General features: G+C 33.7%; 1 protein-coding gene across 1 annotated transcript; it reads left to right on the top strand.

The window, feature by feature from the left end:
• Positions 1-284: 284 nt before the first annotated feature.
• On the top strand, positions 285-10,325 carry Smp_000075 (transcription factor, putative; the record flags this gene model as incomplete). The annotated part of the gene is made up of 4 exons (XM_018792012.1): positions 285-450; positions 3,263-3,576; positions 8,167-8,595; positions 10,248-10,325. 4 exons carry the CDS (start codon positions 285-287, stop codon positions 10,323-10,325), a joined length of 987 nt encoding a protein of 328 aa, XP_018644915.1.
• Between the last annotated feature and the right edge of the window lie 4,237 nt (positions 10,326-14,562).

Here is a 14,562-nt window from a genome sequence, read left to right as displayed (position 1 = left end):
CATATATTAACCAATAAGAAGAAAAATTCTTCTATACCCTATTATGAATCCATTTAACATTAATTTTACGGGAAAATAAAATTAGCCAATTAAATTTTTACGGTATATAAAAATATATTTAATTAAAAACAAAAAAATTCAAAAAAATTTATTATTATTGGCGTCAAATATATGACAATGAATGAAATCTTTTAGTTACTACCAAAATAACCTACATAATTGATGAATGTAAATCATTGATTATATAATTCATAATCATTATTGGAAATAAAAAAACAAAACAAATGAACGGATTTACTATTGATGCTATTTTAGGGAATCAAATTGTACAACAAAATAATCTAACTATAAACAATACAAAGATGATCGGTGATAATCATTCTGAACAAATTAATACCTTGTATAAAACTTCGATGATCAGTAATAATATCAAAGTTAATAGTATATCAAGTAAATGATCATTTGTTTTACATTACTGTCTATACTATTGGTATCAGTTTTAATATGCTTAAGAGTTTTTTTTCTAAAGAAAGGACTAAATATTGATTAATTGTTGGTTTATTTATGATATGCTTATTGCTTATATCGAAAACAACTGTAGTTGGTAATTTGAATTGATGTAATAACTAATTTTCTATTGTCATAATGATATGTTTACTAAAATTGTGAAAAGCTTTTGGAAAATAGATGATCATTTGATTAGAATCATATTGTAACTTATTCATCTCGCGTCGTGGATGCGCACTGCTGAGGAGTCCCACAATAGGACGAAACGGCCGTCCAGTGCTTCCAGGCTCTCCCTGGTGGTCTAGCTTCAATTGACTCACGCTTTCAACTATGAAAATACTAAATCTCCACAAAACCCCTTCTGATAATAATTGCGAATAATTATCAGGAAGCTGTAAATCTAGATTTCATACCACTTGGTACTTGTTTACAAGATATATTTTCGATGTTGATGAAACTAATGTTTCATGTTAGGGATTAGAACTTGCATCACTCATTGTCACTGTAAGAAGGGTTATCTCTGAGTTATTTGAACTGATAGAATTGGATCAACATTAAAGATCAAACAAATAGTAAACCACTTACTCCCTAATGACCAATCAGTATGTCATTTATCTTTTTGTTATTTCTAGGTAGGTAACCTCTTGTTGTAGGTTAAAGAAATGCTTTTTCATCCTGAATTCTTAGTGAACTAAAAAACACTTATCTCTTAATTTTTTTGATTATTATACTTAGTTGTTATGCTTGAATGTTCTAGTACATTTCCTCTTTCATTTCTTAGCTTTAGCAGTTCATTTTTTGATCTGTATGAACAAACTTAGAAGTTAGCGATAAATGATATATACGGTTTAACTGATAAGAAAAAAAATGAAGAAATTTAAACTTACTTACTTACGCCTGTTACCCCTCGTCGAGGAGCATAGGCCGCACACCAGTATTCTCCGTCCAATCCTGTCCCAAACAATCCTTTCCAGTTCTTTCCAGTTAACATTCATCCTTTTCATATCTACTTCTATTTACCGGCGTCATGTGTTCTTTGGCCTTCCTGTTTTCCGCTGTTGAGTATTTTGCGTAGACATCTGTTTATAAATAATTGTACCTTCTTGACGATGGATGTAGTAGTTCTCAACGTTTCGGCTCCGTACAATAGGACTGTCTTTACGTTCGTATTGAATATTCTCACTTTGAAGTTAGTTGACAGTTGTTTTGAGTTCCATATGTTCTTCAATTGTAGAAATACTGTCCTTGCTTTGCCAATCCTCGCCTTTACGTCTGCATCCGATCCTCCTTGTTTATCAATGATGCTTCCCAGGTACGTGAATGTTTTCACCTCCTCCAGAGTTTCTCCATTAAGTACGATTGGGTTGGTGTTCTCCGTGTTGTATTTGAGAATCTTGCTTTTTCCTTTGTGTATGTTGAGGTCCACTGATGCAGAGACTGCTGTTACACTAGTTGTCTTCATCTGCATTTGTTCGTGTGTATGGGATAGAAGGGTCAGTTCATCTACGAAGTCCAAATCGTCTAATTGGTTACATTTAAACTTTGTAGTAAATAACTATTGAATCTGTTTTTAACCTAATAAACTATGTTTTTAATTCAGTGTGATTACTGATTACTAATTTTAAAAAATAACAGAGATTTCACAAGTGTATTTAAACTATTATTCTGTTACATCAAAGTGTATTTATTTACGTTGTACTTTGGATAAATCCTGATACATTGACTTACTATGTTGTATTATTTAAATTAAACTGATTTACCGTTTTCTGTCATGTTCTGTACAGCTTTATTGTCTGAGGACAGTTTAGACATTGACAAGTAGGCAGAAACAATGATTTTTTTCTGTAAAAATTAATCGCCAAGTGAGATATGAAATCAAAATTCGAAATATTGTCACCGAATATACTGTTGTTTGTTATTAATAAAACTTAGATTTCCTTTTCATCATCAAATGTTGTATTCACAGGTCAAATTGAATAATATTAGTATATGATAAGATTAGTTACCTGGTTAGAGTTTCTTGTTATATACTTGATGAAAATAAATTGAACAGTAAAAGCCACTCTTTTTATTTATTCATTTATTTAAACACATAAATGTTGGTACAAGGAAGCACCAGATAAATATGCGCCACACAAATCTCATTCGATTTGTGTGAGGGCTATGATACTGCCCGGGTGCCCGAACTGAAACAGGTGGTTTTCTTAGGGAGCCACACCCGGAGCCTTTGACCTAAAGGTCTGATTCACAAGGCAGTGGAGCATCGTAAGGAGATTCAGTCCCATGGTAGCCAGTGATCAACAATTGGTTCATACGTCATTTGTTCTCTCAGGATACTGGAGCCCATGTTCCCCATCGGTTTGGAATCAGGGTTTTCCAACTCCCCTAGGTGGACTTTCCATGTCCACCAACCCGGTTAAAACGCCGGACATTCGCTTTTCGTCCTCTCAATTTCATAAACAACAGTAATGCCACGAGAAGGCAGTGAGTAGGACTTCCCTGGCAGAGGCTATATACGCGTGGCCATGTGAGAACATTTCGAGAGAGAGTGCGGACGCTCCCCATTCTCGGCCGTACCAGGGCATTTGGGGACTATAAGCCACTAATTAATTATCACTCAGATTATCTGGTGAAAAATTACTTGGTATCTTGATGTGGTATATAAAAATAACTGTAATTTGTTAGAAAATTTTTAGTAAAATAAACAAAAAGTGCCTATTCCGTATTATTAATTTGAATATTTTACAATTTTTAGCTGACAGAATAACATTTGAATCAATTCGAACAATTTTACCCGAATATACATTCAATGAACGTCTAAATTATAGTGAGCTATCAGAACAAGACAAACATAACAATACTGATCAATTTGTAAATTCTAATAATTCTATGATCCAAAATGATGATAATATTGTATATAGTCCAAAAAATTATAAAAATCGTAGTCCACGTATACCATTTTCACGTGATCAAATATTTGGATTAGAACGAAAGTTCCAAAATTCAAAATATTTAAGTGGATGGGAAGTGAAACAATTGGCGAAAAATTTAAGTCTTACAGAAACACGCGTAAGTAAATTTATTAACATATTTGATGATATTATCAAAATTTAAATGTACATATTTTGAAGATTAATTTTTATCCGGAACATATATATATATATGTGCTTGAGGAAAATGGAGTTTATAGATCCTATTAAGCAGTTTTGCGAAGCTCCTCAGTTTCCTTAGTAGCCCTAATGAGGACCCTTCTAAAATTCAATATTTTCTCATTAACTTAGAAATGTCTATCGGTTGCTTTGATAAACGGAAGGCTTGTTATGCACAAAAAGTCACCTCTAAAGCATAGTTATATATAGCTTAAAATGTAGTGGATTTCTAGGGAGGTCGTAATAACTATTTTAACACTTCTTTCCGTAATATTTACCATCACTGTATTAACGCCTAACCAAGTCGGTATGGAAATCAATCGATCTGATATTACAAACATACATTCACCTAGTAAATTATTGATCAATTCTTGCTAAATACTGCTCATCCAAATTATACAAATCTGCCCGTCAGTGTGACCATATAAAGTCATATGGAAAGTAGTGTATGCATATATCGTTTTGATTTATTTTGGTGGTCAAATAATTCCTTATCACCGATCTTTGGTTTCCACTACGAATCGTCGGATTTGAGGTTTCAATCACTAGCTAGTCAAGTGAATCCACAAACATAATAGGTTTATAGTATAGTAGGTGTCTCCTAGAAACTGTCTTATTTATCGAAGGCTATAGCATCCTCCTAATCCAGTACCAATTTACTCTGAATATATTTGTCGGGAGACAAGTATCTGCATTGAAAGTTGTCTGTGTGTGAAATGAAAAGAATATACATAAGACTGTTACTGATAATCAGTTAAGCACAAGTTTAAATCGAACTGAACTTAGTCTGTTTCCTCCTGGTGATTGTTATTCTTTAAAATCATTTTAAATTAATCGTAAACGATATAACGAAGACAAGATTATTGCATCGTTAAGTAAATAAATAAGCAATGGTGTTATTAATACATATTTCTAATTAATTTAATCGAATCCTACAGTTCTATTTAAATGGCATTATTCTATGATATTAAACGTATGAATACACGTCAGGTTGACTAGTCGGTTAGCTAGTAAGCGAGTTAATTAGATTAACCATCTGTTTAAATAATTATAAAATTTATGGAATAGTGAATTAAGATGAAATGATAACCAAATGACTTTTATTTATTCCTTACTATTTCTATCAAATATAATTATGATTGAAAGATATAGAGATGGATCGAAATAGGATTAAGGATTTCTTTGATTGTCTTATCAAGTCTATTTGTTAATGGTCATTTGTGTGTGTGTGTGTGAATGAGTGTTTACACACATGAATATTTCTGGAAATGATAGGAGTCAAATATCTTTTCTTGATGCACTTTAGATTTAAACTTGACAACTATTAATACAATAATATTACTCTTACTAACATTACAAAGGATAATAAAGATAATGACATTTTGTTGTTACGTAATTATTCACGTTTCAACCTAGATATTAAATTTTTAAAAAAATTATGGACTTATAATAGAAAATTAGTTGAATTATACATTATTCAATTAAGTTATGCCATCATATTTGAAAACGGGTTCTAGTAAACTAATACAATGATAAATATTTTCACTAATTTAATTAGTATTTGAGTAATGTTGAGGATGATCTTAATGATTGTATTGTTTCGGTAAAATAAGTAACTTGATAAAGTGAAATTCATAAAATCTAATGTATTAGAAATATATACAAATGTAACTTCTGAACGATGTCGTTCAAAAGGACGATGAAAATTTCACGACCAAACCATCCAGCTCAGAGAACAAAACTCCATTAAAATCATCCACCTGAGCTACAAATCTTCTCCACCATCACAAATGTAACTAAATAACCTTATTAGTAGTAACGATATCATTTTTAAACTGTATATAAATGAAAGTAATAAAGATATATTTTGTTATTTCAGGTTAAAGCTTTTCATGTTGACAACACTTTTATTGGTGAATTTCAATGAAAGTGAATAAATGAATATAATAGCGTGTAGATTCACTAAAATAATTTTTTGTAATTAATTAAAATCAACTCTGAAATGCAGGTACATCCAGCTGACAAGTCCCAAATAGGACGAAACGCGCGTCCTGGATTCCACTGCTAGCCACTAACCATCTTTGCTTAAAATCTATTACAGTTGTAAAGATTTTCGCATTCTTTCAGTTTTGTAATTATATATATATATATATATGCCTTAAAGATTTTTGTTATTAAAAATAAACATTAATTAAAATGCTGTTAAAAATGAAAGATAACTTCAAACTAAGGTATCGACTTAATTTACTACTTATAAGTAATTCACACATATAATCAGTAGACATTATATTACTAAGTTAGGATAACAATTTAACTAATCATATTTTCTGATTTCATATATTGATTGATCCATCATGATTAGTAACCATGTACATAATATGTTTTTCTAATGGCCTAGATGACTCCACAGATCAAAACTTCCTATGAGAATTTCTAGAAACCCATCAATTATTTGTTGATAAAACTATATTATGTTCAATTAAGTGGTTGACGAAAATCTGGTCTTTTTAATTAAATTTATCTTCAAAGTAATCTAAGTAGTAGTCAGTGTTTTCGTATTGAAAATATTTTTTTAAAATATAGTTCTCTAAATGTTAATCAGCATGAATTATTTCCGTGTTCGAATACAAATAATATAAATTTGAAAATTTGAAAAAGTAGTACATGAAAATATAAATTTCTTTGAGGGATTGGATAGATTACGTCAACGACTCACATGGTATGTATGATGGCTAGATTGACAGTTTACTGAACATTATAATTTAGGAAAATATTGTCTATAAACAGTTTCAGATAGAAACAAATTTTATATAGTTGAGATCATGAGTCCATTGAAGCTTGACCACCATGGAAAACCTGAAGGCACTGGACGGCCGTTTCGTCTTATTGTGGGACTCCTCAGCAGTGCGCATCCACGACTCCGCCTCGCGTGATCGAACCCATACTACAGTCAACAAAACAAAAATTAAAAAAAAAAAAAAACAATGAAAAAAAAAAAAAAAATTGAGCAAAAAAACGATAAAAAAAAAAAAAAACAAAACATGATAAAAAAAAAAAACGAGCACAATAAAAAGAAAAAAAAAAAGAAAAAAAAAAAATAAAAAAAATGTCAAACAAAAGGAAAATAAAAAGAACAAAGACCAAAAAGAATACCGCTCCTGACCGACCCCACGATCGAAGGCCTCAAAAAAATACACCTAGTCTTTCAGGATCGATAAAGACTGGGTCAGTTGACCGAGTGACGGGAATGGCGCGACACCAGCACAGTGCCTGTGCGCCCTCGCTCGTAGTTCACCGACGTCAAAAACCTGCCAGTCTTACTGTCATTCTCGCTTGTAAGTGCGCTGTAGACCCCTGGTCGGCGGTATTTCCAACTCGATGAGTCACTGCTGAGGAGTCCTATAATCGGACGAAATGGCCGGCCAGTGCTTCCAGGCTCTCCCTGGTGGTCTAGCTTCAATTGACTCACGCTTTCAACCATGAAAATACTAAATCTCCACAAAACCCCTTCTGTTAATTAACATATGCTAATAACCAAAGTTAGTATTAAACTTTGCGACCAGTAAAACATAACGTTTCGAAATAAAATTCTAGAAGAAAATCTAACAGTAGTTTTAACGACAGAATTCTATCAAAGTTAAAAGCAGCAGGAAAAAAGAGAAATACTGAACTCGTATGCAATCACAAAGTAGCATATAATTTTCCTATCTTGTGATTACAAGATACAGTATAGACGTTGATTTTAAATTCCATGGTACATAATTATGATTTCAGTCAATATTCGACGTTGGACAATGATAATGTAGTGTTGTTGGGGTTATCTGTATCATCCATAGTCTGACCTAACCCAAATGATCACAAACGTTCTACCTAATTAGCATAAATAATCATTTGATATCAAACGCCACGTCTACTGAATGATGTCTGATTAACGCAGGATATCGAATTCACTGACTTCTGTAATTCCTTTGAGGAAAGATCTCCATTGAAATCGCTTCAGATTACCTATATGTTGGTGAATTTTTCACATTAGAGAGATTTCGCGGGGTTCTCTCATTTTCTGGCTGGTTCTTATTATTGTACATCAAAATAAGATAGGAAACAGCTGGAAATATGTCAATGAAAAAGGAACAAATTTCAATCAAAATATAAACAATATGATTATCTAAACTATTTTAAACTGAATTAAAAGTCATACACATTTCACAAGTGAGTGGCCGTTCGGGCTCAGTAGCTAAGTCGATAATGCAATAAAGTTCTGGGCAAACAGTACTGGGGGTTCGAGTCTTGGAGTGGACATCAGCTTTGAGTTCCAGGCACATTCAGCTTTCAAGTCCTAACTAGGACGAAATGCGGGTACTGGTTTCAACTGCTAGCCATAATCTAATCAAATATATATTGAATACATCATCGTTTTTGAGTTGCTTAAATAAAAATATTGGTATAATTTTGTTTTGTCATAATTTGCTAAGCCTATTTGTTATTCGTTGTTATTGTTTCTTTTGCAAAGGTTAAAATATGGTTTCAAAATCGTCGAGCCAGAGAACGTCGCGATTCTATTGAATTTAATTCACACAATGCTATAAAAACTTTGAAAACAGATAATGATTATTTTAAACAATCTTATCATGAACCTGATGAATATATAATGCAAAACAGTTATAATTTAAGTTCGATAGCAACTGATAACCAAAGTGATCATCAGTATAAACATAACAATTCACTTTCAAATTCTTGTATATCATCTTTACCATTTACTGCATTTCATTCAAATTTAGAAAAATCAAACTTCATTTTCAATTTTATTTCGGATATTAAACAGCCATTAAATCGGACTAATAATGAGTTATTAATCCCAGTATTGATCAAGAATGATCTTGCGAATATAGATAAACAAAATGAACTATTAACTGATATACCTGACATAACTGCTAATAAAGTTATGCAGCATAATAATAATAATAATAATAATAGTATCGGTAATAATGATAATAATTATTTCATCATGCCTGTGACTCATAATTCGGATACATTTTCAACTATATAAGAATATTTCTAGTTTTTATTTGACAATGAATGATGTAAAAGTAAATTTTCACAACTTTTGATGTGTACTTTTTTCGAATTATTTCTTCCGCCTAAACAGAGATTTATTCAGAAATATATTCATTTTGCTACATCTTTAGTGCTTTATTACTGGACAGATAATGGCTGAACCAAATATTAAGCGAATCCATTTTAATAAGTCTAATTTTTCATTATTTCTTCAAGGAGAGAATGTAATCTTTTTAAGCAAAATTATCATACGACAGCTGATTCATAGGAATTTTAGTTTCGTGTCTTCCATGGTTTATTTGAAAGTCATCTTGGAAATACTCTGCATACTTTGTTGATTAATCGCTATAACGAACCATGATATCCATCCAGAACCATGAGTGTTGGTTCAACTGATAAAATGAGTCTTAAACAACTTGAAAAAAAGAATTTCCGCAATGTGTACATTATTTGCAACATATTCATGTTACTCAACGAATCAAAAAGGTAATCACAACATCTCTTCCATAAATATTAAAACGTTTACTTGATGTGAAGGGGATCAAGTGTGTTAAGAATTATTCAGATGGTATGATGAACAAAGTAGTAGAATTAGATGAAATACCTAAACCAGTATCTTCCTCAACTGTTCAATATGTACTCTAGTAGTCACGGATGATTAAGAATTCAAGTCAGAGAGAATGTACAAAATATATGTCTTCGAAATCCATTCTCGTATTTGACTTATTTGATTCCGTTATTCACCAACGCGAATTAAGTCATTTATTATATACAGGATGCATATTTTGACAACAATCATTCATATGATTTAATTGGAGTCAGATCATTGGCCCTACAAAAATACAATGAATGCACATGAAGGTATTATTTTATGATTCCGAAATCAGTTGTATAGATGACCAATAAAACTATGAAACGGTCTTCTGTCAATTAATACTCCAAAACTTATAAAAAGAATGAACACACAAAAATAAGTACATATATATAAAGCATGAGTGTGTGATAAGCTGATATACAATTTTATAATGTGTGTATGGCTTATTATTACAAAATAATTGATACCCAGCAATTAGAAGAGGAACAGCACAACTAAATAACATCATTAAATAACTATAATAATAATAATATAGATACTACTACTAATGATAATAAACTTTTTAATTAGAGACACGTTAGACAGAAATCAAATTTACCCACGAATTGAAATTTATTTATTTAAGTGAGGATGACAAAGGGAATAAACATAGATTTATTATGAATGGATAGAAAACAAATTAGCTAGACGTAAATAGGTTTGGTTAAGGAATTTGTATAAGATTTAGACGGTAGTGTGAACATAACGTTTAGGTCTGTTGATGATTATGTCATAGCGAGTTGTTTGTTCAGTTAATGTCGTATTTCGGTTTTGATGGTTCTGTGAGGTCAGGTTCTATGTTTGACTTTGAGATTTACTGTTTTGTTGACTATCTAGGAAGGTAGATCTTGGTCTGTCTATAAAGGAAGTGTCCTTCTTACTATTTTTTTTGATTGATGAAGTACTTTTCTGTTCACTCTATGACTTCAAATAGCCCTTCGGATGGTGGGGCTGGTGGTATACTGACAGCGCCAATTTGAACAAAGGCAAATTTGGATGTTTTTTTTTAGATATTTACTAACTTGTTCGTAATGTACGTTTGCACGTGTTCGTATTAGTGTGGTGTGGGTTACTTGTATCCACATAAGTAGTATATAATGATGGTCGAGCATTGAATGCGTTTCAGTAGAAGATCGATAACGAAAGAACAGGACCGAAACGCAATTGATATGAAGATGCATGAACAATGATAATCGGAGACGATGGACTGATATTTGCAAAAGGAACGGTCAAGATTGAGATAATTGATTGATAGTTTGCAAATTAGCTATTTACAATATGGTTCTCATATTTTATTGAGATATTCTGTAATTTTGTGCTTGAATAAATTCGATTGTCCCCACTCGTCTTCTTGTTCACTACAAGAATTGTAATTGCTACGTGGTTCGTAATAGTGTAATTTCGAAAGTTATTGTATCTCCTTATGGTTTTAATTGCCAAGCAACACTAAAGTTGTTACACATACGTATTCGTCTAATGTGCATCCTATGTCCTCTTTCACCGATAAAAGTACTCCGAGGAGAATAAATGGTAGGGCATTGCTCCACTTGGTAGTATTAGACAGAGACATAAACAAGTTTCTTAATTACCGTTGAAATCTTTCCATAAGACCGTTAGCTGCTAGGTGGTAGGCTGTTGTCTTTATGTAACATGTTCCTAACAGTTTAGTGAATAATCGGAACAAAACCAACTGAAACTGAGGATCCCGATCAGTAGTGATTGTAAGTGGAACGCCGTAATTGACAATCCAGGGATCAAAGAATACTTAAGCTATTAATTTGGATAAAGTGCCATTTATGGGACAGGTTGTAAGATCTATTTTGAGAATTTTGTGCGTGAAAATCCCTCCATGTATACATTTGCAATTTGTTCTTATTGGTTTCTTTACTGGTACACTTTATTAGTCCTTTTGATGCCATTTGAGATTGTAATATTTTACTATAGTTTTTTTCATTTTTCTTTCACCTTCTTTGGGTTTCTATGTTTCTTCCTGAACTGCACTTATGCTGTTTTAGATGGTAATTAATCTAAGTGGCAGTCATATTGATTGTGCCCCCTTTAGCTGTGTTGCTTGTATTGACTGGGATTGTGCATTTTGATTGTGAGTTTAAGCACTTTTCCAGAATTGGAAGCACTTTGTCTTACAAAGCAACAAACTATTATCTTTTGAACGGATTTTTACTTGATCTATCCAGAAAGGATAAAATGATACTTATTTTCTGGTGCGTCCGGTAATTTTCTTACATTCCTTACCAATTTGTCTATTTATTGTAATTTAGATCGATTATTGGGGGAATAATTATTGGTTGAACAACTGAGCAGTAATATTTGTTTAGGTAATAATGTACGTTTGTATATATGAGGAAATTTAGAACCGTTATTTTCCCAATCCCCTTGTTTTGATTTCAACTGGGCGATAGTATGTGTCTGAACTACCTGGACAGTTGTTCTTCAGCCAGACCTTAGTTTGGATCTTACACAGGCTACAGTTCATATAGTGAACAATGTCCAAGTGCACGTGTTGAAATTGTCTATCTGGTGTTTGGAATTTACCTTGTGTACAGACCGTGTATGGTCGGTTCCTTTTGTGTTCGGACTGGATGAACATCCTTGTCACATTCTAACATTTGTCTTCATATGGCACCAAACGAAACGTTAAGCTATATGTCTGGTTGTTGCTGGAATTCTAGGTTTTGAGCGTGTTGAAATGCCCGTTTTTGACACTCAGGGTATTAAAGGATGACCAGTATTTGTGGCAACATTCTAAATGATAACAGAATCCGAAAAAAGAGTTGAGACCTGTTTAGGTTGTAGTAGGCGTCTAGTCGAGGATGGACTATGATCACTACTACAGTACGATTACGTGCCCAGAAACGACTCGATTCCTTTGATAACTCGCAAACCAGAAGGCTTTAATTAGTCCAGATAAAGTATATTTATTGGCGATCTCGTGGTATCGAAAGAATACCGAGACGTGTCAACGAGTACAGGCAAAATGGGCAGAGCGTAAGAAAGTTCGAACCGAACAAGGCGGATAGCGGAACAAGAAGTGAGTCTGATACGGTTAAACAAGCACAGTAAAACAATCGCTGGTGCAATTGGTTACAATAATAATAATTGTTTCTATTATTCCAATCGTGTTCTTATCGAGACAGGCCGGTCACTAAAAGGTAATAATGTGGATCTTTCTTTGCATACTTTTCTATTCAGTATAATCTACCTGTGCCTTTCATACGTACACTAAATCAATGTTTGGCCCCTGGGTTAAAAAACTGATTTCTGTTTGGGATAACGCATCAGCCACGATATTTGCATTTCCTTTTACAAATTATGCATGTGAAGGGGATCGCGGGATGTGTTCCAGTTGTCGTACTGTGATGTTTGGAAGTATATGAATTATTGTACGAACTAGAAATCTCCGAAATAGCCCAATCTAAGTAAACAGAACTAGGTGAGCACAGACGAAAACATTGTGTTTGGAATTCAAAATCAAACACACAACGAATACAAAATAATCATTAGTTCACATGGTGAACGTCGATCATAGGACGTGTTGACTGAACTACACAATGGTTTGTGATCAGTCATTACTGTCGATTACCTTCCTTGCAACTGAATAGGATAGTTGTTTGTTGTTGTCTGAACATTCAAACAACGATGATCTCCATATGGACGCCAGTCATTATCGTTCTAGTCTACCATGTTTAGTGGAGAAGCCCATGAGCCACTGATTGTCATATGATGCCCAACTCCGACATGTTTTCTAACTATCTCTCAGCGATTTTTGATTTCTCAGGCTCATTCTGAGTGGCTTTGCATTGACTGGTTGGATTTAGTAACGAAGCAGTGTTTTATATGGCCATATACCTTGTCAATTTGGTAACCAGGTTGTAGCGGTAAATAAATCTCAAAATTAATAGCTCTGTAAGTGTTCGATATTGGATGCTGACCAAATTAGTTTTAATGGACTCACCTAGCTGAAGGCGCTCGGTCATGCACCCACACCAGATCACGAGTGCGAACGCTGCGTTCACCTTCTCCTGCGATCACTAGCCAGGCTAGATCAGTCGATTCTTGATATATTGATACCCTATCAAATATATCTCCGAACCCCATCGATTCCGACTTTTGATTTTACTATGTGGGAACTATTTGTAGTAGGTGTTACCGGTTAAAGCGTTGTCAAACTTCAAATACCTGTGACATCCTCAAGGTCCTGTGATTTTGTCAAGCTCATACAAATTACCACTAAATGCAGTTTTTGTTGGCTTTACTGACTGGATGGCACAAATTTTACTGCTAGTAATAAGGGCAATAATTCGAAGTCATGAGTTCGCATCGATAAGTTCCTTCCTATTCTTGTTAATAAGTTGTTCATAAAAACATTGGAAATCTGCTCTCGAACTAGTTCGTTTTACCTGGACTACAATGAAGATCCATGACAAAGTAGGCCGGAGTCTAGTCCGAATGTTTGCTCTCCACCAGTAGGGATGTGGATCCTATCTTTCGTTTTCAGAAATATGTTACATTTTGTAGGGCGTTTTCGTCTGGACAGTATCGGTGGGATTGTGTTAACCTCCTTACTAGTGTCAACGAGAAATTCCGTGTCTGACATAGTATCTTAGATATAAAGATGACTAACTATCTGGCCATGGGTATTCGTCACCATAGCTGTCTGGCTGGCCCGTTTTCCGAGATATCTCGATCAGTTGATGGAAAGCCACACAGTCTTGTGGGTTTCCGCGCTTTTTTACCCTACTCCCCACGGTACTAATTGATATATACTCTTGGTTTTAGTGGTCTTGATCCAGATCTGTATAATGGTTTATTTCCGAAAGAAGACCTCATACCCAGGAAACGGATGTTAAACAATGTTATGATTCTTGCCCCTGTCAATTATCACACGACAAAATGGCCAATCAGAATGCCACTTTATATGACCTTTTCCCTGGGCTAAACTAACGGCACGCGGACAAGCACTAGCAGCGTCACGTCAACTCTGAATTCTCGTTAGTCCTCTGAGGTAGTAGCTTACGGCCTAGCCCAGTTCGTTCAGTCAAACACATAAACACCAGCCTCCTCTGTGTGATTCGTTTATTTCGAACACAGTCAGTTTATATACAGACAGACCAGACCGTACCACACCACAAAATGAAAAATAATAATCGCACAAGACCATGTCAAAAAAGGCTGTGAGCGTGTGATACTGTAACCGAT

This window comes from Schistosoma mansoni, assembly GCF_000237925.1.
Source record: "Schistosoma mansoni, WGS project CABG00000000 data, chromosome 1 unplaced supercontig 0010, strain Puerto Rico, whole genome shotgun sequence".
Taxonomy (NCBI): Eukaryota; Metazoa; Platyhelminthes; class Trematoda; order Strigeidida; family Schistosomatidae; genus Schistosoma; species Schistosoma mansoni.
The sequence above is the reverse complement of the archived record's forward strand: the minus strand, read 5'-3'. Positions and strand labels throughout refer to the sequence as shown.